Source organism: Zychaea mexicana, assembly GCF_025766255.1.
Source record: "Zychaea mexicana strain RSA 1403 chromosome Unknown BDB00scaffold_85, whole genome shotgun sequence".
Classification (NCBI taxonomy): Eukaryota; Fungi; Mucoromycota; class Mucoromycetes; order Mucorales; family Lichtheimiaceae; genus Zychaea; species Zychaea mexicana.
The window spans coordinates 65,641-91,817 of NW_026516748.1; the positions used below are offsets into that span (position 1 = coordinate 65,641).

At 42.4% G+C, this 26,177-nt stretch overlaps 7 protein-coding genes across 7 annotated transcripts; 1 reads left to right on the forward strand and 6 right to left on the reverse strand.

Moving 5' to 3' along the window:
• Positions 1–5,109: 5,109 nt before the first annotated feature.
• Positions 5,110–8,238, reverse strand: BDB00DRAFT_608985 (uncharacterized protein). Its single transcript, XM_053118013.1, has 5 exons — positions 8,131–8,238; positions 7,655–8,000; positions 7,359–7,564; positions 5,407–7,280; positions 5,110–5,319 (listed from the first exon to the last, which is right to left on the reverse strand). Exons 2-5 carry the CDS (start codon positions 7,958–7,960, stop codon positions 5,243–5,245), a joined length of 2,463 nt encoding a protein of 820 aa, XP_052975829.1. The 5' UTR covers positions 7,961–8,000; positions 8,131–8,238; the 3' UTR covers positions 5,110–5,242.
• Positions 8,239–9,159, reverse strand: BDB00DRAFT_608984 (uncharacterized protein). The gene is made up of 2 exons (XM_053118012.1): positions 8,667–9,159; positions 8,239–8,519 (listed from the first exon to the last, which is right to left on the reverse strand). Exons 1-2 carry the CDS (start codon positions 9,003–9,005, stop codon positions 8,388–8,390), a joined length of 471 nt encoding a protein of 156 aa, XP_052975830.1. The 5' UTR covers positions 9,006–9,159; the 3' UTR covers positions 8,239–8,387.
• A 2,054-nt stretch (positions 9,160–11,213) lies between these two features.
• Positions 11,214–13,391, forward strand: BDB00DRAFT_770373 (uncharacterized protein; the record flags this gene model as incomplete). The annotated part of the gene is made up of 10 exons (XM_053119876.1): positions 11,214–11,366; positions 11,519–11,657; positions 11,736–11,790; positions 11,874–11,967; positions 12,145–12,256; positions 12,360–12,490; positions 12,580–12,648; positions 12,743–12,961; positions 13,059–13,211; positions 13,293–13,391. 10 exons carry the CDS (start codon positions 11,214–11,216, stop codon positions 13,389–13,391), a joined length of 1,224 nt encoding a protein of 407 aa, XP_052975831.1.
• A 2,254-nt stretch (positions 13,392–15,645) lies between these two features.
• Positions 15,646–18,039, reverse strand: BDB00DRAFT_842540 (uncharacterized protein). Its single transcript, XM_053124895.1, has 9 exons — positions 17,511–18,039; positions 17,327–17,417; positions 17,204–17,223; positions 16,937–17,092; positions 16,817–16,864; positions 16,635–16,699; positions 16,408–16,528; positions 16,145–16,319; positions 15,646–16,038 (listed from the first exon to the last, which is right to left on the reverse strand). The coding sequence occupies exons 1-9, from the start codon at positions 17,913–17,915 to the stop codon at positions 16,016–16,018; spliced, it is 1,104 nt and encodes a 367-aa protein (XP_052975832.1). The 5' UTR covers positions 17,916–18,039; the 3' UTR covers positions 15,646–16,015.
• A 291-nt stretch (positions 18,040–18,330) lies between these two features.
• BDB00DRAFT_876229 (aluminum activated malate transporter-domain-containing protein) lies at positions 18,331–20,599 on the reverse strand (the record flags this gene model as incomplete). The annotated part of the gene is made up of 5 exons (XM_053127455.1): positions 18,331–19,387; positions 19,477–19,604; positions 19,773–20,014; positions 20,111–20,344; positions 20,482–20,599. The coding sequence occupies 5 exons, from the start codon at positions 20,597–20,599 to the stop codon at positions 18,331–18,333; spliced, it is 1,779 nt and encodes a 592-aa protein (XP_052975833.1).
• Positions 20,600–21,051: 452 nt separating this feature from the next.
• BDB00DRAFT_842546 (cytidine deaminase-like protein) lies at positions 21,052–23,011 on the reverse strand. The gene is made up of 4 exons (XM_053124896.1): positions 22,702–23,011; positions 22,539–22,618; positions 21,906–22,467; positions 21,052–21,780 (listed from the first exon to the last, which is right to left on the reverse strand). Exons 1-4 carry the CDS (start codon positions 22,836–22,838, stop codon positions 21,549–21,551), a joined length of 1,011 nt encoding a protein of 336 aa, XP_052975834.1. The 5' UTR covers positions 22,839–23,011; the 3' UTR covers positions 21,052–21,548.
• BDB00DRAFT_842548 (major facilitator superfamily domain-containing protein) lies at positions 22,994–25,730 on the reverse strand. The gene is made up of 6 exons (XM_053124897.1): positions 25,636–25,730; positions 25,328–25,528; positions 25,002–25,240; positions 24,799–24,913; positions 24,388–24,711; positions 22,994–24,300 (listed from the first exon to the last, which is right to left on the reverse strand). The coding sequence occupies exons 2-6, from the start codon at positions 25,526–25,528 to the stop codon at positions 23,281–23,283; spliced, it is 1,899 nt and encodes a 632-aa protein (XP_052975835.1). The 5' UTR covers positions 25,636–25,730; the 3' UTR covers positions 22,994–23,280.
• Between the last annotated feature and the right edge of the window lie 447 nt (positions 25,731–26,177).

The following is a 26,177-nucleotide window of genomic DNA, read 5'->3' on the forward strand; positions in this document are numbered from 1 at the left end:
TCTAAGACTGCGCGCCAATGCATTGTCCAAACAGTTTGTAAAACCAGACCGTGCTTTTATATCTTATCTGTTCGCTTGGTCAACTGATCCAAAAAAGGAAAAAAAGAAAATTGACAGCGTCACTTGCCAGCCCAGGTGATGCCATGTTACACCGACAAGCACACTCTGGACACACCGTACTATGGGTCTGTCGTGTCCCGAGGCATTCGGAATGCAACCTCTCTGACATTCCCCTTTGCAATGTGCTCACTTCAGGCTACACGTACACACTAGTCTTGTCTTTCTACATGGCTCTCACAAAGTGTCTCCACTTGTTAAAGTATGATGACGCGCTTTTCTTCTACTCAACACTGAGGTTACACAAGGCCTAGACTATCGATAATGGCGCATGACAGGGGCATTGTCTTTTGGGAAGCATATTGGCGATCCGTGATTCCAAGTGGCAATCGGAACAATGCTTACAGAAGCCCCACTACGCTTTGTTTCTTCGCGCGTTTGAAAGTACAGGCGCGTGTGACATCCAGGAGATTAGCAGACTCTCGCTGTCTATGTCCTGCGTTTTTGTACTCTGGCGGTGCATCTGCATTGTCTCTAGGATGATCGTCCAAAAAGAACTCTTCATTCTTGTCGCTGTTGCGGCTGCTGCTGTTGACGCTACGGCCATCGTTCTGGTGGTGTTGTTGGTACATTGCTTATCTACAGGTCACCTTCGTTACGCGTCTGCTAGTGCTTGTCGTTACCTTTGTTGGTGACGTTCGTTCCCTAAAAGAGAAGTGGGAGTGAGAAAGAAGTGCTTTATGTGGACGAGGAGAAGAGACGGAAGAGAGTGGTTTTGATCGGGAAGCAATATAAATCAAGTCTCTCTTTTCTTGTTTAAATAGCACAGAGCAGCTCGCATTAAAACATCGATGCTCGACCGGGTTGCACGCAGTCCGTAAGGTCTCATAATGCATGTGCACACACCAGGAACATCAAGATGGCCATCATAGAGGAAAGCGGATGTGCGTTTAGCGTCATTGATAGTGGCGTCTATGTATTAGTTTTCTCTCTGTCTCTCAACGACATATACCTACATTTTAATATTGTACAGCCAATCTAAATTTGAAATCCGCATTAAAATACTATATTAGCTACCAAGGCCAGGCCCGCATATATTACTGCCACACATAGGGTTGCATTGCTAGCCATGAGCTGTTGGATCTATGATAATGTTTCCCACGAGAGTCACATTCATGCTAAGCGTCATATGTAATTCCAGGTTGATCCTTTTACTGAGCCCTTGGTGGGGTGATTTTCTATACTGCAAAACACCAAGTACCTTATTCTACAACTACGTGGACGTCATCACTCCTTGCCTGCATTCGTTCACGTCGATCATGATGTTTTTCGACCCTCGCTCGGGAAACTGATGACTCTAATAAATGCACATATAGGTCAAACTCTTTATTTAAGATCCTCGACATTTGCAATACTTGTGGTGAACCACATTAATACACTGCTTAAGATATCAACAATAAGATATTCGGTTAAACATTATAGCACACACGTATGAACACTACGGCATTCCGGCTAAACACTATTGAATAAAATCTCTTACTCGGATGATTCACCTTACGTGAACAGGACAATGAACCTATCAACAGGTACCTCGGCCATTACATCAGCTAACGCCGGTTTCAAAGATGTGCCCGATTGACATAACGACTTCAGGAGAAGTTCTGATACGTCCTTGATCCATCCTCTATCACATAGTTTATCCATCAGTCGGATGAATTGATATCGCCGTCTTAATAGCTAGAATATAAAAGAGCTTTATCTTTTGTTGGAATAAAACATCATCTCAAAGATACTTAATCTTGTCCCTTATTATCTTTATTAAAGCTCTATCATCACAATACTCATATGCTCTCTCTTCTTTTTAGATGCAACGCTAAATTGCGGTACAACTACTATATTCTATTCAGAGATGTTCTTGATCCTAGGATGGAACGCCACTTCTCCAGTTTCCATGTCATGCCGTTGCATTGAGAGTATGCCGATCTTCGCGCACAGATAGACACTCACATAGAGGGAGAAAGGAAGGTATGAGAGAATTACAAAGAGCATCTCCACTAGACATTCATCAGTAAAGTTCGGGTGAATCTTGGCGCTGTGCTCCTCCGCCAAGCTCTTTTATCATTCGTGTGGAATATACGATAGACGGTGCTACCTATATCAAATCAGACTTCAAAGGTGTTTTTAAATCATGTGCATGTATATACAATGTGTACTATCAAATGAAGCATTTACGTCTTGCTGTGCCATTAATCAAAAGCAAGGTTCTCATAGGTATAGCGTATATCATCACAGTTTAGGACCATGCCTTAAGTATCAACGCCGTTACTATTACAGTTGCATATGAGCAACAGTGACACATGCATTTGCAGATATTGGCACTCGTCGAACAGCTTTTTTACTATGATACGTTCTTCGATAATTGATGATGATGATGGATGGCGCCTTCTTAAAGCTCTTTTACATTGAAACAGAATAAAGTTGGATGCACTGTGGTCGGCAAATTTTCAAAAGTGAACATCTCCATCGGCACGCCAAAGATCGCACTTCTGGTTGTATAATCACTGTATGGATCGCTCTATTCACGGAACCACACCGGTAAATGCACAATTCATAATTTTCTTTCATAGAGAGGCTGGTCTCGTTTTCTGCAGCAAGCTGCTCCTCGAAAAGCATTTATTATAATAGTCAATTGATCAGCCCATGCTCAGGATAATTACAAACACTTCTTCAAGAGAGTAGAAACGAAATTAATAAACTTATTGTACACAAAGACAGAAGAAGACACATTTATTTATTGTTGCTTGCAAATGACCGGCTTGTCTATGAATCCTTCGTTCCTCAAAGGAGAGGTTGCTCTCCCTTGGTCTCCCCAAGCCTCAGTTCCAAAGGAACCTACACCTCCCAATAACAAATCACTACAAATAGAAGAAGATGGGTGAGAGTAGTTTGTCAAGGGGGGAATTACGTGTATACTTACTTTGTGAGTGCACTGCGGTAAAGAACTTTACGGCTTGTAGTGCGCTCACCTACACCTCCCAATAACAAATCACTACAAATAGAAGAAGATGGGTGAGAGTAGTTTGTCAAGGGGGGAATTACGTGTATACTTACTTTGTGAGTGCACTGCGGTAAAGAACTTTACGGCTTGTAGTGCGCTCACGGATAGGGCTCGCTGCAATAGCGACTCGTGCACTGCGTCACAAAGATCCTAATGAAAATCGCAAATGTACGCCGAAAACAATAACGAATACTGATTCTGCACGTACACCCACTCGGATCAAGTAGCAGAAGGCAGCCCTCAAATAGAAGAAGATGGGTGAGAGTAGTTTGTCAAGGGGGGAATTACGTGTATACTTACTTTGTGAGTGCACTGCGGTAAAGAACTTACGGCTTGTAGTGCGCTCACGGATAGGGCTCGCTGCAATAGCGACTCGTGCACTGCGTCACAAAGATCCTAATGAAAATCGCAAATGTACGCCGAAAACAATAACGAATACTGATTCTGCACGTACACCCACTCGGATCAAGTAGCAGAAGGCAGCCCTCAAATAAAGAAGCTGGTGAAAAGTGGTTTTTATTGGTATCGTTCAATGAAGTGGAAAAGGTGGAAAAGATCTTTCGACAGTGAGGAAGAAGAAAGAGAAAGGGAAATGCGCAGTCGAGTCCAGTTCTTTTGTAGGCGTCACAGTTTGACCTGTTTGACCATCCGATGTTGCACAAGGATCGCGAGCAATGGATGGCAATCTCTCAAGGGCCATGCTTCACACAAATAACACCTGCACATTGTAGACGCTCTAGGCTCCATGTACACACTCGTCTCATCTCGCTACTTGGCAATCACGATGAGTTTCGCTCTTTTTCTGTTCACTTAAGCTTGCCTCTTATCGGTGTACCATATGCGTAAGGGGCTAGAGTCGAGTGGGAACTCTTCAGAAGTGTGTGTAACACCAAGAATTTTTCCAGGGCACCAATTCAAATACCATGGAAATCGCTACAAGTTCACTCCAAGTAAGTCAAAATATGCCACAATGGCCGATTCAAAAAAAGAAGTGGCAGTGACAGCCAAGGGACATAGCCGCAACAACCAGGATGTTGATGAGCAGAACTTGCAAACTGTCGAATCTATTATATCGTTGGCTCATTATCATTGATGCTATGTACTACTTACTACTACTGACTGCTGATACAAATCTATCAGATATTCCAATGAGACTAAAAACCTAAATGACCCTTAATTTTAGAAATGATTGGGAGACTAAATCACAAAAGTGTGGAACTGCGAATTGGTTCATAAAGACCAAAGGATCAATTTCAACACATAACTAAAGCATTGCTTATTGACAGATTTATCCAAAGTACGATACAGCAAAACTATAGAATAGAAACACGGTTTATGATGCCATCTATGTGTATCGCGAACAGCATCGGGCGAGCCTTGACACTTTGAAATAAACAGTTCCTGTCCGTCAAAAAAAAATAACTTTACTGTACTGTAGAACGGATTTTGGAAGAGAGTAAAAGAACCGATAAGTGCTCGTATCCAAATGTGTGTCACTTGGTCAGTGACATGAAAAAGATCAACTTTCCATTCCCGGTGTAACACCGTGTATCATGCTGTTAGGCAACCACGGTTCTTGTGCAGGTTGCCATCATCGTCCATCATTGGAATCCAAAAACGTATTAAAGTAAATGTGTATGTGTTTTTGAAAAGAAACAAGGGGCTCGTCGTCTATTTGCACCGTATGTTTGCCATCGAACTTGGCAGAAAGAGGGGAGGAAGAAACATCTACCCATCGTTTGACACCTTTCGACGAGATAAGCCAATAATCCCCACCACTCAATCGAAAAGACCCTTCAGCGTCAATATGGGGGAACAACTGTTTGTATTTAGACTGATGACCACTTTTCGAATGAAATAAAACGGTTTTGTCAGCCTCTTGCAGTTCCACAATAAACAACAACAATTGAAAAGATGAGAAACAAACCGCTTATGTAGTTACCGTGCCACAAGGCTTCCAACTTATGTAGCTGTGCATAAAAAAAGGCGGCTGCGGAGTCTTATTGACACAATCCTATGATGTTACTAATACTAATACAACCGTATTATACTACCATCACCACTACTAAAGTAATACTAGATTAGGTATAGATATGGATATATATCGGCATACAAAGAGGGAAAGCTCTACGTAGTAACGAATAGACTTAACGTCGCCAGTAACGGTCTTCCTGGTAGTTGACAGCACAGGAACCCAAGGGTGACTAATTTACAGACGTTAATTGAAATTGATTCCCTCTTCTGATTTATTCTTTTCCTTTTTTTTCATGCTAAATCATCAATTGTATTACCCAACAATAGCGGCAGCCAAAACAGATACATTCGTTGGTCATATTTTTGTTGCGCCAATCCTAATCCGTCCTTGTCCATATCAGATGCTCGTGCATTGATCCTGTTGTTGTTGTTGTTGTTGTTGTTGTCCTGGACGTTGTTGTCGTTATTGTTGGATAAAAGAAGCGTTGAGAACGAAGATAAAGTATCATGTTGAAAACTGTGGTATCGTCGTAAATGTCCGTTCATCTGTTTGCTAGTCTGTTTTAGGTGCGAATATCTTGCCGTTGTTGCTGTTGTGGCAGAGGTGCATTGTAGATCGTTTAAATTTAGGCAGCTTTGGCTGGTAGATAGCGCAGAAGTAGCAGTAGTAGCAGCAGCTAGAGTGCTCGGTCGGCTGATACAATTACTGCTCAAGACATTGTTATCACTGCTACTACTGCTTCCGAGCAGAACCTGTGCCATGCTTTTGTCCCCTTTCCAAAAAGCCATATTAAGTGGCGACATGCCGTTTCGGTCTTGAGCTCCATTAACATCGCAGGAATTCTTGGTAGCCAGTAATCGTGCAAGACGCTTGTACCCACAGAGCACCGCAAGATGCAGAAGCGTATGGCCTTGGGTGTTCATAAGTGACACATCATCTACTTGTACTGCTTCCAATGCATTGATGATGCGTTGTTCCATACTGATCATGCTTGCTTCTTGTTGTTGTTGTTGGTGATTAGGCGCTGATGATGCGGGTGTTGGCGACGACGATCCATTATTTGTTTGTTGCTTGTTACCGTGTACAATACCCATCGCAACCTGTTTCGCATCCTGCAGCTTGCCTGTCATCTGAAGCCCCACGACCTGGAGAGCAAGTTCCATCAACGCTCGGTCGTTCGTATCGTAGTATGTAAACAGCGAAACATCGTGGCCATCAATTACGAGTGGATGCTCTTTGAATGACACTACCACAGGTCCTGGTTGTGGTGATACTGGCAAAACACAAACAAGTGTGCTTGGACTCCAGCATAATGTAGTAGCTGGCCGGTCGCCAAATAGACATGTCAACCCTTGGGTGAAATTCGAGCCGAGAATTGTGATTTCAATAGCACCATGCGTTGGTCCTTGTGCTGGCACCAGACGACCGATGCGCGGAGTAGAAGAAGGAGCGTGACTTAATAGTGATACTATATGGTTTTGTTGCGAATTACATGGAGTTACTGGTGAAGGAGTTGAAGGTGTGGCACTAGTAGGGGCGACGTTCATTGAAGAAGTGGAGGTGGTACTTCTATGAGAAGGAACTAAGTTGGACTGGTTCAGAGTAGTAGTGGTGCTGGTGGGTATCATTGCTGAAATACTGCTAGGATGGTGGCCAAATAATGCTCCCGGTGTTTGTGGTAACATGTGATCTGTTCCTGCTGTTGTCAAGTCGAGAGTGTTGTTCATCGTGCTAGACGAGCCCGATGCATACAAATGCTGTGGTATACTCCATGATGATGCTGTCGTAGCGATTGCCGTTGTTGTCGATGAAGTCGTTGATGTGGTATCGGTTCCAAAGATAGAAGACACACGTTCTTCTGCTGGAGTTGGTAATGGACTGATTTGATCGAGCGAGAGCTGCTGATCGCTTGTCAATGGGTGAGGGAATAGATTGATAATAGATTGTCGGGGTGTGCTGTAAGAAGATGATGAATCAGCGGTGGATATGGAGCCACGTCTCGAAGATGCCGGCGTCGCTGGTGCATATTCTGTGCGTTGCCGTTTTCGGCCCGCTGCTGCTGGTGTGATACTGTTACTCGGCGGGGGAGGTGGCTGTTTAGTACTTTTATGATCGTCGGTAATCATGATAGATGGTGTCTCGCCCGTAGCAACCACGTTCCCATTGCAATCATGCAAGGAAAATCGTATTCTACGTTCAGTTTTTCATTTATTTAGACCAATTTTGCATAGACGTGCGTGATACCAAGTAAAATAAAAGAAGACTTACCGGAACCCTACCCGCTCATTGTGATGTCGACAATAGCAAGTGATTCGTGTAGGCAAGATCGTATCACCCGAGTTAAAGTCCACCAGTGGTTCACAGTTAAACAGTAGAATCCGGTCGCGCTCTTTTTCGAATGCATCTTCCGACATGGTCGCCGAAAGAGCCGCATCTGTTGAATGACTGTCCTTTTTGCGTTCTGCACGTTTACGCTAGTAAATCAGCCAACAAGGTTATTTTTCACAGCTAGAAGACGAGCTTATTTCGGATTTTGCTTCGCTTTGAATTTCTCTAGACACTACCTCTCGACGAACACAACCGGCACACATTCGTAACTTTTTGGCAGGATCACTGGCGCAAATGACTTTGGCAGTAAGTTCAAGGACTTTGGATTCATCACATTCGATGGCATAGTGCTTGGCCGAGAGTTTGCGTTGTTGTGTTTTGCGTAACTTGGATCGTGCCAACATGAATTCGGGAAGTCGAATGAACGACCAGTGAGGTACTTTGGTGCCTTGACTCGACACTAGTTGAACACATAATTTGATCTGTGTTTCTACTCGGGTTTTAGCTCCATTCTCCGAAATGCCAAGTATGCGGATCTGCATGTTCTCGTCACTGCTGTTACTATTGTTGTTCTTATTGTTGCTATACATTGATTTTTAAAAACATTGATCGAGTTAGAATGTGTGACGTGATGAGAATGATGCACGGATTGCTTTGCTCCTGTAATAGTGCCATGTAATTCTCTATTTTCTCGTGTCAATCAAAAAGATACCTTGAGGAAGAAGATGATGGTGATGATGATTGTAGTAATGATTGTGTGGTTGCTGTTGTTGCTGTTGGTAATCTAATAATAGCAATTGTTAAAAAAAAAAGGTCAATTGACGACTTGTCTATACCAAGCTTTTGATTCTCTATCTCTCTCTTTTCTGATTAGAGACTGGATATTGCACGTTCCGACAGGAAAGGCAGAATAAGGACTATATAGTGGGAGAAACAATGATGAATGGGTCATGCAGAAATAAAGCCCACTTACATGCCGGCAGTTGGGTATGATATTTGATGTGATGCTGATAAACTGAATGGATGCTGCTGTTCTTGTTCGACAAAGGCGTCTTGTTTTGGTAGTAGCTGCTCGGATGCTACTAGGTATTGATGGTAGTCCTGATTTGCATTCGATAATAGTAGCAGTAATTACACAAATTAGTATTTTCTGTGCAAAATTCACAGGTGTCTTTAATGGAAATAGCAGCAGCAATAGCAGTACTACCGCCATAAGTGTAACTTGGCAAAAAAGGATTTAAAGCATACCGATCCTTCTCCACATCCGATTTCATCCGACAGCCCGGTTGCGCCGCATGGCGGAAGAGGCGAGGGCATTGTAAACGAGTTGGGTGAAGAGTTGCTGGTCGGTAAAGACGTGGGCGAGGTCTCTTCCAATAACATTGTGTTTTGATGAAAAGACGCGGACGAGACATAATCGATGGTCCTTGTGGCATATGCTGCTGTATTTACGGTCGTGTTCGCAGACGCGGTAGTCGCACCATTCAGGTTATTGAATTCGTCTTTTTCTCGTTGTCCTTGTTGTTGCTGTTCGTCATCGTACAGAAATGAGCAAGAGGATTGTGATGGACGATGCAAAGTGTTCATTTGTTTTATAGTAAGAGTGGGGATAAGTATTGGAGGGGAGCGGGTAGAAGAGAGTTAGACGATCAGCAGCTTTTTAGAAAGAGAGGAAAAGGGAAAAGAGAAAAGGTACGGTTGAATATGTAGAGAGAGAAAGTATATATGTGTGTGTGTGTAGGGAGCGCGGCAAAAGATAGAGAAAACGCGGGACAACAACTTTATAGTCGGAGACTAGATGGTTACTGATCTCTCGCTCCAATGCGAATCCCGCAAATTCTGGGGAATAAAATGAATGTGCTGATGTACTTGGCTGACCATCCGTTATTAACGTATCCATAAGCCTTTCCTGCTGTCGCTGACTTGCTCTTGCAATTGCTCAGGTCTATCACCCGTGATATAGAGCGTCATTAACTTTCCTCCTGCTGATGATGGACGGTTTGCAGTTCGCTAGTGAGCAATAGTGAAGGGCAGCTGGGGATTTGTGAACTTTGATGATATTATCAAAAGTCATCACAGTGCGTTGTCTAGTACTCCCGGAAGCCCTAGCCTTTATTTGCAGCTGTACAATCGGCAGTAGTGATAGATTTATGGAATTTGCTGGATCTGCGTCTTTGATGAACCGGTTTCCCTAATATTATTTGCTTTACCATAAGCCTGGACAAATACTTGATTTACGTTGCACGAATTCTCATATGAGTAAAATCCTATCATGAAACAGCAAATAGCTGTTCGATAAATACAGACATCATCCAAAGACATCGAAAAATACAGCTGGTTTTTATTGGCACCTTTGTATGTGGTCACTGCGTCCAATTGACAAGAATACGCATTTATCTCGCCGATAAAAATGGTCTCTATCGATTTAAACGGAATATTAACTCTAACTACAATAGCGTGTTAACCATATAGGAAGCTTCTCCGGTGTCACTTTCAGTTGATTTCTTACAAGACTTGCAACGTGGTTTAAACATGGACAAATCGTCGTTGTCTAAGTAGAATGCAGGAGTATAACGGACTGATTAAAGACGGCTTGGTATAAAAACAGTCCATAAGAGTATAACTTTTCCCTCGATGTATATAAACAGCAGTATTACTACGGGCATGCACCACATAAATATCACGTGGAACTTCTATACATGTGCAACAGACTTTTGGCTCACTCTCTACAGTGTCTTTGATTTCCCACTACTGCTCCTGCTGCTACATGCTGCTGCTACATACTGCACCTGATCAACAATGAAATTTAAGAATATATAACCTCTATGAACACAGTATAAGCAGAGTGACTGTCGTCGTTTCGTAAATCATGTACCCAATAGTGAGAGCGGTAAGTGCTTTTGCATTGTGAACAGTTTCGCGGCACATGCATAGTAGCACTTGCAGCTTCTTCACTGCCTGTATATCAATGTTTCTGCTGGTGAGTTCAGTTTAGTAGCTAGTAATGATAATACAGAAAGTAAACAACGATACACCATCATTGTCACGAATGCATATTATCAAAGCAACTATGCAGTTACAGGTTATCTTTACGCGCCTTTTTTAGAGTATATAAACTCTGCATAGCCGACAAGGTCCTGCTACTAGTTACTCCCCTTGTTATTGCCAAGAGAGGGAAGAGATAGAGACGGCGCGTATAACTGCCACAGTGTAATTTTTTAACCGCCGCCAAGCTTTAGGTGTCTGTGGTATGAGGCATGCAGAGTACAACTCTCCCAGCTCTCTCTTTTCTACTTTTTAAGACTATCACTCTTTTTTTTGGCAGTGCAAAAACCTTGTATACCTTTGAAATTATGAATGACGATTACGAAAACGTAGAATGGAATGTTCATGCCACTTCGGATGCTTATACCCCTCAAGTCGAAGGTGACGATCCGCTCTCCGCCTTCAGCAACGGCTACGAAAGCAATAATAACAACAACAAAAATATCAACAGTAATAATAACGAGTTCAGCCAAGAGGTAGAAAACAAAAATAACGTTCGGGTCCTTTTTCGCTATATGGAAACTAATGCCATTCTACTGTTAAAAGAGAAGTTCTGTTTCTACAAACGGATACCATGACGATTCGCCATCCTCACCACCAACGCCATCTTTTATGCCGACCCTCAACGGATCAACGAACGGAATGAAAAGAGACTTTATTGCTACTAATAACGGTGGTTCTAGCAGTAATAGTGTCATTACGTCTCCCATGGCTACTCAAACAACAACGGCAACACCGTCATCGTCATCCATGCCCGATAATCGTACCCGTTTCGCACAAAGTAAAAGCACTTTTTCCAGTGAGCCCTATGTAGCAAAACCAATGGTGATTAGCATTGCCGATCCACAAAAGCACACAGAAGGTGCTCAGGGAACTTTTATTACCTACCTTATCACTACTACAGTATGTTTGATTTTCTTGCATTCAATCAATTTCTCTCGTGCCCAAAAAGAGGTGCCTTGTAGCATATCCTCAGATTCACTCATATGCATTCTCTTCGTGTGGTCGCACAAATATCACACCCGCAATTGACACTCTTACTTCTCTTTACATAGACCACACTCGATACCTTTGCTTCGTCTCACCCCAGATCTGTGCGGCGGAGATTTCAAGACTTTGTATGGCTGCATAATGCTCTGTTACTGGAGTTTCCAGCATGCATCGTGCCACCTTTGCCTGAAAAACATCGTCTAGGTAATTACGCTGGTCTACTGCTATCAATAATCTTAATGCACTGTATTGTGATAATTTAATGCTGGTAGCATGCAATAGAATATATCAAGGGTGATCGGTTCGGCTCCGAGTTTATTGACAGACGGAAAATAAGGTATAAATCGCACCGGGATAATAAGGAGAGAGATACAATTGCTCTGCCTACAAAAATTTCTAATGCATATTTTCTTTTTCAAGTCTACAATGGTTTTTGAATCGGATAGCTCGCCATCCAGAAGTACAACGATCCCAATTTGTTCGCATATTTCTTGAATCAGGAGATTTTGTATGTGTTTTAGAAGATAGAATGAGAGAAACTGTGAGGTTGAAGTCATGGATCTAATCGCTTGGTTACTACTCTTTGAACAAAATGCAGAGAAATGACAAGCGGATGCAATCTCGACGAATACCACCTGCCGCATCCGTTTTGGAATCATTGAGTGATACGTTACTCAATGCATTCACAAAGATCAAAAAACCTGATGAACGATTTGTAAATATGAAGGATACGGTTGATAAATTGGAAGACAATCTCAACACAGTAGAACGCCTTTATTCAAGGATTGGCAAGCGGCAGAGTGGTGAGCAATTAGACAGCTATTCTTAGGAAGATGGTTTTGGGGAAATGAAGATGATGAAAAGGATTTGAGGTGCTGAACAGGTGCTGAACAAACATATATCAAGATTTACAGCAAGATTACAGTGGTTTTGCAGAAAGCATTCAAGGGCTTTCAACATTGGAAACCAGTATATCAAAGCAACTACGAGGATTTGCTGATACTACCAAGGCATATGAAAAGGCGATGAACGAGATGGTAACTATTTTGCATATAAATATGAAGATAGAATGAAGAATTGAAGGAGCTACCCGCTTTTGCAGGCCATTAACTTTTCTTGCATTTAGATACATGATGAAGATCTTTTGTTTCTGAACGACGTACATGAATTGCTAGCGTATTGTCATGCAGCCAAGGTACACAACGTTTCAGCCTAATATTGCCTCAAGTCAAGAACTTCGTGACTAAAGAACCCCCCCCCCATCAACTCCCTTAACCTGTAATGACTAGGCTACACTGAGAGCAAGGGATCAAAAACAGGTGGATTTTGAAGAACTATCAGCGTACCTTCACCGAACGATCCAGGAGTGCGAACGAACAAAATATCCTGGACGCAATACGGATGGTGGCTTGAATATCAGTGAGATCGTGACTGATAAGATCAATGAAGTTCGAGGCATCGATATGCAGCGTTCCAGAAGAGAAAAATTGGCTCGGTTGGAGCGAAAAGTTAAAGAGGTACATGTGGCTGCTTTAGGTAGAGATATTTCCCTGACTGAATTGTGCCAAGATCTAAACGCAGATATATTTGTGTGTACATAAATAGTTGGAAACAGAAGTTGCACGGGCAAATGATGTCTCGAACGCCTTTAATGATCAAGTCATCAAGGAATATGAAGTGTTCCAACAAACCAAAACGGAAGAACTGAAGCAAGGCCTCGCTGCTTATGCTGACTCTCATATAAAGTTTTTTGCAACGGTAAGCAAGAAGATGGTGGGAGTGATTCAAGGAGGATCAAAGACTAATGCTACATAAACACTCCCTTTTCGGCATAATTAGGGTGTCTCTATATGGGAAAGCATTCTACCAACATTGGAGAGTATACACATAGAGGAGGACACGTCAGCAGATGATGACGAACCAGAAGGGTCGAATTAGCTCTCTCTTATTCCGCATCCACTCTCAATATATCTTTTTTTGTTCTTGTAAAGATCGTTACACGGACACACAATCTCTGTCACCTGTTGTATTGTTTGTCTTTTCTCTGGACTTTTGAAATGATATCAACTGTGCAAAGTAAATACTTACTTAAGCACAACACATGATGTTCATTACCCGCCATTACCACTACTAGCACTACCACTGTTACTGCATACCACGACCACTGGATGATAATCTCTCCGGTTCTTTTTGAATCTCAACCACGAATAAAAGAGTAGTTTCTCTATACATAGTACACTGATACTGAAAAACTTCAAAAATGTACGAAATGTTTAAGTCATCAAATAAAGATAAAAAAGAAGGCATTAGTGATAAAAAACCAAAGCAAAGAAGAAACCACTGGTCACACAGGTAGATTTTTTGGTTTTGATAAAATCAACGGACTGGGTCGGGCTCAAGGGGCTCATGGAGATGGAGTAGATAGAGTTGATGGGGCTTAGATGGCTTGATAAAGTAATGAGGTAACCTACGGTACTGTAGTATACATTGCAGGATGGTAGGGTTGATTATCGCCGTGTTTCCGTCACGATGTGGCGGCAGTAGTATCTCTTCGCTATGACGATATGTGACAGAGCAAGGGATCATTTGGGTCCCGTCGAAGGAAGACGACGCAGTGGATAATGGCTGGTTTTATTGGCATAGGTGCGTATCTGTATCGTACAATAATCATCAGGTCAATACATGTTGCTAGATGGTTGTTTGCCTTAGATAGATTTGATTAACGCATTCACCAGCTTGTACAGTAATACAAAGTCGAACGAGCATTCTTACTCCTAGGTTCGTTGCCACTGAGATGCTGTCGACGCTTATTTCATGTTCGGTCTCTTCTGCGTGCTGCACTGTCCTGTATATATTTTACTCCAAACATTATTTAAATTGACCACAGTACAGCACGTACTGTGGCCACACGGACGTCGCATTTATTATGCGCTTGCCGTTTGAGCAGCCGCAACGAGTCCTGCACGCTTTGCAAGAACGACAACGAGCAGCTGCTGATACTCTTGAGACTACAAGCAGATAAATCGATGCGCCTTATCGGAATCCGATAGAACGGTTCCGGTGATCTGTTCAGCTAAATATTGATCTATCGAGTAACGGTTTATCGAGCATGTACTGTATTGATGGAGAAACAAAAAATAGACGGCAATGGATGCACACACAGGTGACCGAACCATCCATGCTTGCAGAAACCGAGCCAGCCGCTAGAATTTACTCTAGATAACTATAATAGCGTTATTACACTGCATCATGATGTTCTCACAACAATAGGTTAAAATCTATGTTTTTATTGTAGAAGACTAAATGAACCGGCGCCGATGGACATGTGGTCGCTTCCTTGAGGTACAGGATGATGTGAGATATATTACATATGTATGTAATATGAGGGGTTGCAATAGCTGAAAAAGTCCCTTTGGGGAAAAAGTTGTGCTAGTCAAGGGAATATGGATAATGGTATATGTGGTGGACGCGGGGGAAGGAAGGGTATAGAGGTATACACGATAGACGTGAAGTACAAATATGAGAGTTATTGTATTTGTGTTCTTGGGTGTGAGTAGCCAGTGGAGGAGATTTAAATGCAGCTCCTGGAGCTGGTTCGTCATCGTCGTTATAGGTGTTTTCAGGATGACTTGACGGGTCTATTTCCCTGAGGACATGAATTAGTGCAGGCCAGGATTTTTTCCAAACGCCACGGGATAGCCCGGTGTCAGAGCGAGGGTGACTATTCATAATGTGATCTATTGTCTGGTTGTTGATACTGTAAATAGCGCTGGTATCGGGCCGAATGATTCAGTGAGCTCCTTCAAATTTAATTGTACATAGCAGAAAGCAGCTAGCGAAATGTTCACGTTTGGCTTCCGTTACCCCACTTCAAGTGGATATGATGGAAGCCGATGCATACGCCACTTGACTAGGCGGTGGCGAATTTGAGAGTAAGTAGCCAGATATGATAGAGGATGGGGTCAATTCTGCGTATGATATCTCACGGCAATATATTGCTATGTACTTTTCATTCTTCGTAGCATGATGGCATTAATGAATCAGCTTTAGTCTTCTAAATCGATTTGAGATATCTCACTTTCTTGTTATGCTATATCATATTTAGCACAGCTTTTTTCTCGCATCGTTGCTACATTACGAATAGATCCTCGTCCGTACCCCAACAACTACAGAAAGTTAAGAATTGAAGAGTGGTGGTACTGTGTTGATAACAATATATTGAGATATATTCATGGATTTGCAAGTATGTAATGTGTGTGAAAAAAAAGTATCACAAGATGAGGGTGTAAGGGATGGTTTTCTTCCGATTTGCTGAAATATTGTACTTAAAGAAAGGTTACTACAGTACATATTGATGCTACTTTGAGGGGAGGAATTTGTGTCGGGTTTAAGCTAAAGAAAAGATATATATATCATATACTACCTATACGATAAGTCAGATAGCGATTTGTTTTGGTATTTGTAAAGGTGACGATAGAGCTGCTACGTTTGAATCAAAGAGAGAGGTGGAAAAAAGAGAGTGTGTGTAAGAAATTGAAAGAAAGAGGAAGGTAGCAGGCAAGCTACAAGCCGTAGGAGGAAGTATCTAAAGGATATAGTTTCAAATTATGCGTTAAAAAACCTTTCCTCTACTGCGCTGCATAACACCAGGACGTCAATGCTTATGTGGCAGATTGCATAATTACACATACCTCGTGTGCTTGGCATTGAAGCCAATGAGCCCAGGTTGACGTATCCTTCTTCGTTGCGCAGATGGCTAGTGCTAATGTATGCTGTGTCAGATTTCTTTGTGCCGTGCCACTCTGCCCGACAGTAAACGCAAGTGGTTTTGGACCGTCCTGTTGAGCTCCACGCTTCAAAGCACGCCTATATTTTTTGTTAAACGAGAATCAGGAGTAAAATACTGTTAGCTCTGTGATATGTACATCCACCAAAGATGCTTAGATTGTATTACTTTATGAATGTTGTTGCCGCAGGATCTGCAGTACGTGATCTTGTCGCGTTCTTGTTCTGTAAATTCTTCGAAACAAACAGGACAATCGGATGTACTAAGTGGACGCTGTTGTACTCCAACACTAATGTGCATAGAGAGATCAATCCCATCATCATTGTAAGAATCAATAAAAAAAAACAAGCTTAATACGACAATCAAACAGAATCAAGACAGGAAGGGTAACATACTCTTCTTTTTGCGGCTTCTTTCCGTAAAGTTCCGACTCCAATAAGCTTTGCAATTGCTCACTTGCCTATAAAGAAAAAAGATCCAAGTATGTAAAAGGGATGATAGTTAGAATAAATGCTAGTGCAGACAGACGACGAGTACGAAGATTCCGTAGCAAACAAAGTCGGCAGCAGTATCTTACAATAACACTAGCGTCTGGTGTACAGTTCTGAAACACTTCTTCAAGGTCCTAGACGAAGGAACAAACACAATTAATCACAGCAGTTATTTTCCCAAGAAGGTAGAAAAGATATTGCCATACCGCTGAAGATAAATGCATACTCTGGCAAGCCGGTGAACTCGAATTTACATGGAAAACTTTAATCAATACGAGGAGGATGTGTTTGCAATGTGTTCGACGGTAGCGGAAATCGTGGCAAGCGCAGCTCAAGTCAGGACCAATGGTAACAGTGTAGATCTACAGTATAGTCAACAAGCAAATAAATAGATGACCTTCCATGTGTTGTGTATATTATATAGAGTCCATTATTCCTTCGTCCCTTTATGCTATACGACAGCACCCACTTACGTTTCCGGTACTGCCAAGAACTAAAAAGAAAGGTTTAATGTCAGTAAGATATGCCGATGTCATCGATTACTATCATTTACCAACTGCGACTATCAACCATACAAGAATAAGAATTAGCTTTACCATCAAACGTTTGTTTACGCGCACTAACCACGGTGCGTTGAACCACAAGCATTTTCTGAGTCTCCATTCGGTACAAACGGCCTTGCATTTCCTAAAGTCCAATTCCAGTGGAGAAATCAATGCATGTTGCCATTGCAAATTGTCTTTTTCTTTTAATATTTGCACGAGTGGGAAAAATGATTACCCTCAAATCAGGAGGGAAACGCTGCAACGCTTCCTCGATAAGGGCCTTTTTTGACATTTTCTTCTTTTTCGCTGGTGGGGGAGTATCGGCATTGGCAGACGAGCTACCTGCTGCGGCTTGTGTTGATGCTGCATCTTCATTCTTTCTCTTGCGATATGTTCTTTTTTGCTTGACGGGTTGATCCTTGACATTGTCGTCAGACGCCGCAGCCTTCTTTCGTTTATTGATGGTAGTTGTACGCGTCGTCTTTGCTGTTGCTTTTTTCTTTTTGGGTGAGGAAATTCCTTGTCCTTCCTGCATTGGTAAGGGTGGTGGTTCCGAAGAAGTGGAAGCAACAGGAGTATTTTCCGCCACGGGGGTATCTTGCGACTTTTGGGGACGCGATTGCGATCGTGTCACGGCCATCGTTGGTTGTTTGAAAAAAGACGAAAATCGGCGTCAGCCTTTTTATGCGTGCACATCCAAAAATTTACCGCTTTTGCAACATGACGTAACCTTAATGGAGCTACATTGGTACAACTCCACTACTACGACGCCACTTTTAATACCGTGTTGCTCATTATGAAACAACCATCGTACAGACAGATTAAAATAGCCATAGGCATATAAAAAACATGGTTGATTTTTTAAATGGTAAGTATAGAAAGCAAGTGAATCTCATAGTAAAATACGGTTTTTTTTATTTCATCACTATGTACACTCCAGAAACAGGACCCGGAATTTACAGAATTGTATGTCATATATGTACAAGGGTGCGAGGAAAAGGTACCGACAGCATTTGGTGATAATGGCCAATATTGCTGTAGTAGCATTATCGCCATCACTCTTGGGCATGGAGTAACTCTTGAGAGGAAGGCGAATAAGAAAGATGACTGATGGATGAAAGGGATTGACTACTGTTCTGTGGACCCAGTTCATTTACAATTGTTTCCAAGCCTTGCCATATAGTTGAACACCGAACAAGAAAGCCGTAATAGGATAGAAGCTTCAGACCATCGACAGAATCCGAATTCTGGCTGATGCTGATCGTTTGCATAAGCTCTTCTTGTACCAGAGTTGTTCCGTTCATGACGCGCCAATGCAGCGTTGGCCAATCGGGCTCGTCGCTTAGCTTACGCTTTGTATCCTTGAGCATAGCAGCAAGCTTGCGCATGACCCACAGACTGTCTTCAAAGTTTTCCAACAAAGCTTGAGTTGGCGTGGCTCGATCATGAAGTGCGTTTCTTGAATCCTTGGAATCGTTATGGATTTTAATAAGCGGTAAAAGTAGTCGAAACGAAACCAAAGGCCATACAATTCGTTTCATGGCATCAATTGAGTCGCTATACTGTTTCGTTCGGCGAAGATCCTTTCGGCATCTTTCTCTACCACCACCACACACATAGTGTATAGGTACTTGCAGGTGATACTCTTTGGATACGCTGCGCAAACGAGTTGCTTCTGTTTGGAGCCTGGATAGTACTCGGAACGCTTTATCACATAGTTCGTTGATAAGCTCGTGGTTCCAGATTTTCATGTCATGACTGAGCGTCGGTCGCTCTGGTTCCTCAATCTGAATCGTAGTTTGTCGTGGTTGTTGTTGCTTTTCAATATCTTCTGTCGTTTTTGAGATCTCCTGTTCTATATCATCGTCGTCGTCATCGTCGTCATCATCGTCATCGTCGTCGTCAGTGCTGCTGCTGCTATGGTTCCTCAGTAGTGGATTGTGAACCTTTTTTCGCTCGATACTAAGGTTTACTGATATCTCGTCCCTGGATAGATCGAGACAATATATTGCTGCACGCTCGTATAAATCTGCCGCTTCTTCTAATGCTTCTCCAAGGTTTTTTCGCATTGTATTACGCGCCTTTAACGGAAAAATACATAATGATGCCCACCTAGATAAATGCATCATAGAGTAGCTTAGCTATCGTATCCATTTGTTTTGTCATGTTAACGTTATTAAATATTAATCTCTTAAGCTTACATTGCAATAAATATTCCAATAATTAAATCGAACATTCTCCAAAACCCCAACTCGGCACAGCCAGAAATCCTATCATGGATCAGTTCATGATATCCAGAAAGCAGAATAATTACAGTTGTCAACAGACCCTAATACAGATGCAAAGTCATTGTGGGGCAAGTTAGCGTTATGCGTCATACGTCATATAGCGGGGTAGGAGGCCATAGAAAGCAATGACAACGATGATAATGCCCGTCGTCATATTATCCAAATGAGAAGAAAATGGAAGCAGAACAGAAGAGAGAGGAGATATTTACTATTCCACCGGCATAATTCATGTTCGGTCTCAACTTGATCCGCGTAATGGTAAACACCTGACAGAACGTCAGAAAGCATAGAAATACAGTTGCTCCGGGACTCCATGTTGGGAATATAGCTCGTGATACTGTCATGACGATGATCGACATGCCGCCGCCAATAATGGTGCCAATCATTCGTTGGATACTGAGTGCTAGGAAACCGCCTACGGTATTGTCGAGAACAGTTACCACAGAAACACCTAATGTATGTATATGAAAATGTAAGTATAAGAAGTTATAGAGCCTCTTTTTTCTGCGCAGAAGCTACAGAGAAATATTTATAAAAGAGCACATACCGACCCAAAATGCGTTGGGTGCAAATTTGGAGATTGGCTCGACAACAACGAACAAGGTTGCGACTAAGAATGCAACACTCATCTGCAGCGCATATCGATTTTCGTTGCATGCGAGCTGCCGCTGAGTTACTGCCCAGATTCTAGACCCCAGATGCGGCTTTGGTGCTTCATCCGATTTGTAAGACTCGTCTTTACATAAAGGCGAAGATGACGACCATGGTGATGTTACTGGATCTAAATTTAAGACGAACAAGATGGGGTTAGATTGTCACATCACGTGCTGTTTGGTGTGAAATAAGAGTATGTGTAATCTATCATCGGAACACTGAAATAGATAGAAACGAAAGCATAAACATTAATGGTCAACGAACCACTTGAATTTCTCGCGATAGCAGTATCATCGTGGGATCCGCATGCGGTGGATGTACGAGTCTGAGTGGAAGTACGTATCTCCGTAGAGAAAGTTAGATTGTCATCGTTCTTGGGCATTTCTTATATAGGGAATGAATAGCTGTGAAAGTTTCTGAAAGAAAGCTGTGTAAGAAAAGGTAGAATATCGGAACTACCAGGTAATTTATACTTGTCGATTTCTCGGCCCGTCGATCTTGCATTTAAATATGTAGCCTCTTTTACATACTCACTTGGTAACAAGGGTCTATATATTAGCGCTGATTTCTTCTTCCTTCTCTTCTCCTCCACCCCCTCTCCTCCATCCCCTAACCCTCACTTGCTACATCCTGCCCACTCTATACAGTAGTACTAGAGCTTGGTGCTAGTACAGGAGCTATATCGATCATGTTTGATGCAGCATTAAGGTGCTAAACCCGACAAACCTTAATGGCTAGTAAACATGCAGGTGTCCTCATCCGCCTTTCAACAGGTAGAAAGAAAAGGTTTTCCCCTCATTGCAGCATCGAGAGATCCAGCCGGCTAAATTATGCGTTTGATCACCAAAGTTCCTTATATTCAGTCATAAGATATGCTACTAATTAAAACTTGCCGACAAGCGATTAATTTCCTCATATGAAAGCAATTCTTTCCACATTTTCTACTGTACGTTAGTTAAAAAATGCTTTGGGAAGGAATAGTTTATGCTAGTCTTTGCGATTAGCTACAAAGTTATTTCGATATATCGTGAAAAGAAAAATGAAAAATTCTAGGAGAATAAGTATGCCTAATAGTTTTATATTTGGTCTACTAGCGCTATTCTGTTGCTATTGCGATCATCATTTATCAGCAGTATGAAATAGATCATATACTAGGATCCTGCATATATATTCATGAAGCGGCAACGACAATCACCGTATCCCCTTTAGGTTATGATACAATTTAAAGTACAGGTTGCATGAATGATGGCATTCTATTTTTAAACCTTATCTAGAGACAAAAAGAGTGATAAACGTGTTGTACATCGTGTATTTATAATCGATGAAATCATTTATTCTGCATCAGCATACTGCTCGGTGATGGAGGTACAATTAGTAGTTGTGGCAGCAGTAGCAGTTGCTGTTTCAGTGGCAGAAGAAGGTAATGTCTGTCTGAACACACGATAGTGGTGATTCAGACTTGAGTGCGAATGAATTTTGTACAAGGTGCCCAAGCAACCAGTCTGCGTGGGTATGCTGTAAAATACACGACCAATTCTGGAATGTACAAGTGCCATAGCACACCTAATATGTGTATGTGTCATTTTCTTATATCAGCTGCTATGAAATGTGTACCGACGATCTGAGGTCCTCCAAGTTCTCTCTCTCTCTCTACCTTCCCGATCCTTTCTCTTACTCGTTTTACGTACATCGCGCATGGCTCATGTGTAATAAACATATCGTAACCTGTGCAGAGATAGGCCGTCTTCACTTGTCCGCCTTCTACGGGACCCTCTGTGATTTCTGCAGCTTTACGTTTAGGTCGACCACCTGCTGTTGTTTCAGCACCACGCTGTTCCTTTTCAACAGCAGCCACAGCATCAACGCAGTTCATGACAGCATGATGGAGTGGATGAAGTGACGTAAGGCGTGTATCGGCTCCTTCTGCAATGACGCGGTTGTTGTCGGCTGGATCAACGACTCTTGCATATGCCGATCCCGAACCCAAAGCAGCAATTTCTTGCAAATGGCTTTCGATGGCGGCGATATCCGCTTGTCTAAATTTGGGATCCTGCCGGGTGTCTTCTCGAAAAATAAGCGGCCACAGGTGCTTCCATGCTTCAAATTGTTTTCGATTCAGTGGTGCATAACGCGGTATTGCTAATATTTGTATTTGTATCCTGTTGTCTAATCCCTGCTCTGCTGCCCGTTTGTGTATTTCTTCCGAAGATAATGCGCTCTCTTGACATAATAAAAGCGTTAATTCAAAATCTATAAGCAAAAAAGGCTGCGGTTAATATAATGCCACTGAAAAGTAACGATAATGAAATAAGAGAACTTGCTTGAATCTGATAGAGTTGTCCTTCGAACTCGTCGGCAATGCTCGAGATTTTTTAATGGTGGAAGATGCTTTTGAACAAACCTAAAGGATAAAGTAACGCGATTAGTGAACGATCGTATTAAATTATAAAGTAAATAAACTTTGATCGATTCATGAACTTGTACCCCAAGATTTGTTTAGTTTCTTTTGGCTCAACCTTAGTTGCATAGACGTTGACGGTTTCTAAGCCTCGTGTGTGTTCGTCAGAAAGCACTTCGACAAAGGGCCATTTTAAACGTGGTACGATCTCATTGTTGCTCATGGTTCGAATCGGTTGTGTCGTGGCTTGGGTAATGCACTGGACGGTGGTGCGGGACTGATTTTGACAGCTTATTGTTTAAATACGATCCGCCTAAAAAGTTGCCACAATACTGGTGCACGATCATTGCGTATCTTAGCACAGAGACGTGACATGGGCAACAAACGTCGTAAGGATGTATGCAGAAGAGGATAATCGAGGGAAAGTTTTATATATAATGAAAAAGCAGATGGTATCTTATAATGTAGATAGTAGCAGAAGTTTACAGTTGGGGCCATCATGATAAATAAGAGGACAATAGTACAGGCACAGCCAGTAAGTTGGCCCAATAAAGTATATTATAATTAAATAAGAGATATTTAGATGATTATGAGTATTAAACTTTTTCGAATATGTAGAATGCATGGAGAGGAGACAGTTTGGTAAACGAGGAAAGGAGTAATATTTAAGTAGAAGTAACACCAGCCTTCTCTTCTTGCTCCTTCTTAACGGTTTCTTCTGTCTTGCGACCAGCAAGATCACGGTTATCAAATTGATTGTGCTTGTCGTCCAACTTGATATCAGTGAGGAAGAAATAGGCGACGATAGGTGGGAAGATGGCGACAATGGTAGCACCGATACAGAGGTTCTTCATGACCTCTCCGTAAGCTGTAATGGCACCAATGCGGATTGGATCGTCTGCAGGATAGTCCATGATCTTGGTAATGGCGCCAAAGAGCTCAGCGTTAAGTGTAGCGTTGTTGCCAGGCACATGAACTGAGAGCTGATGGGGCATTTGGGTGCCCCACACAGCCGTGGCGATAGCGGAGCCAATAGAGTTACCGACTTCAGCGAACAAAAGCACCAATGCAGTGACGACAGCCATATCAGTATGGGGCACCATGGCTTGCGCCATGACACTGGAAATCGTGGAAGCAAAACCGCCACCAAGACCTTGCAAAAGCTGGCACCAGACAAGTTCAACGTCCGGACCGAGGGCACCACGTGCGTGAATCATGAGGCCAGCACCAAGCAAACGGACCAAAAGACCAGCAATCATCAGGAACTTGGGTCGCTTCCAGTACAACAGAATAGTACCGGAGATGATACCAGCGGAGCACAAACCAATGGTTTGGACGTTATTGAACAAGAACATTTCGTACCAGGACCACTCTGTCTTGGTCACCATAACGAACGAGGATTGATATGTGTATTGGAGGTAGAATGAAACAAAGTCGAGGAAGTTGACAAGGATGGAACCGGCAATGTTACCGTTCTTGAAAAAGCGGAGAGGAGCGATGGGAACGTAGCCAAATCTCTCTGCGAAATAAAGTTCCCAGCCGGCAAAGATGAACAGGATCACACCACCAACGGTTATCATGGCAATGAATGAGGGTGTTTGCCAGCCGTTGACGGCTGCAGGAGCAAGAGTAAATGGAAGAAGAATAAGTGCGAGGGCTAAACCAACAAAAATCAAGCCAGGGAACTGCATAGATACATAAGTTAATTAATCGATCGCACATTTCATGAACAAGTAGGGTAATTAGGGTTGTAAGGTATGAGGATCACTTACATCCATTTCTTTGTTGGCGGTGATTGTTGCTTTGATAGGGTTTCTGAAGAAATCCTTGTCAGGGTTTGGAATAATCTCCAAGATACCCTCCTTCTTGGCCTTCCACTGACCCCAAAGTAGCGATGCGACAACTGGAGCCAAGCAGACAGGGAACATGATAATAAACATACCATAGCCCCATCGCCACTGGTTTGCGTCGAGAATGCCTTGGTAGATAAAGCCGCCGATGAATGTGTTGAGGACCCAAGGCAAGTTCATAACACCGGCAGCGAAGGCACGGTACTTCAGAGTGGTTACATCAGCCAGAACAACAGAGGTGACCATCTACATACACACATCCGGTTATTAGTAAGTCATGTATATATGCACTTTATATTTAACATGTGCCAAATTATTGTTGCTGACGAGTACCTGCAAACCAGTATAGCCAAAGGAATACATGACCTGACCACCAGCGATAGCTCCGACATTTTGTGACGAAGCATAAAGAATGTAGCCAATAATGTACATAATACATGTAATTATACTATAAAGCACAGCAATATAAGGTTAGCGACGGACAATCGAGTGACAACAGCATCATAAGCAGCGCCAAGCTTGAAAGTAATACGAACTAAATTTCTGCACGACCGAGATAATCCGAGAGTTTAGCGTAGAATGGTTTGCCGATAGAGATGATAATGCCGCTTGCAGTTTGTACAGTTCCCAACATAGAATGCTGACCAAAAGACGAGGTTGCAATTGCCAAGTACTGGAAAGTAGTTACACCATCAAGGGAGTAAATGAAATAAACGAGGAACACACCACCGAGCAAGGCGAGGTAACCCTTTCTGCCCCAGACAGCTTGAGCAGCCTATTGACGTTTTTTTTCGTTTGTTACTAATTTGATCGTCGAATACTTCTTAATTTAATATCAAAAACACTGTGAAAAAAGCCATACTTCGACTTTGGCGACACCGGCGGACAGCTGTGCATCGTGGACTTCCGTTGTAAGCTTATCAGCGGTATGAGGATCGACTTGACCAACAACTAGCTTGTGGCCAATCCCTTGCTCTTCCTTAGAGATGTCACCTGTGGTTTTCTCATCGGTGTACGAGACCTTCTCGGACACCTCCTCTTTAAAAGTATAAGAGTCGGGCATCTTTTTTTTTATTCAACAGACGTCAAATGTAAATCAGTAACAGAACATTAGGTGAAAGAAGTGGTTTACAGTATACTCTATCAAAGAACAATAAATCGACGTGTTACCTTAGCTAGTAGAGAAGATTTGGTTTTTGGAAACGTGCGCAACAAGAAAAAAGACGCAAGTCGTTTTTATAGCTTTTTTTTTTGTTCGATTGGTTTTTGCGCCGTTTCAATTACCGGTTTTATCAGATCCTTTTTTTTTTTATCATCGGTGCTGCTCACGCGTAACATTGATACCAGAAAAGGACAATTGTGCAAGGTCCACAGAATAAACAGAAAGAAGAATTTTGTATTTACAATTTCGCGGTCGTCATCGTCCATCACACTGTCAATTATAAATCTATTGCGGTCGATACACCACCATATCTTCTTGGTCTGCTAGACAACTTGAGTGACAAAAAGAAACATACAAAGCAGCAATTATGTTTGCTACCCAATCCAGTTTATACGTTATCAGTCGTCGCTAGTCTCCTTTCTCTGCCTGTGGCTCGCTAAGCTACGATGCTAGATTGTGGGACCTACTGCTTGATCAGGCTCTAAAATTTTTTTTGTTGTGCAACCCAAAATACTGTACAAATCGGGGGAGATGCGATTCTTTTACACAC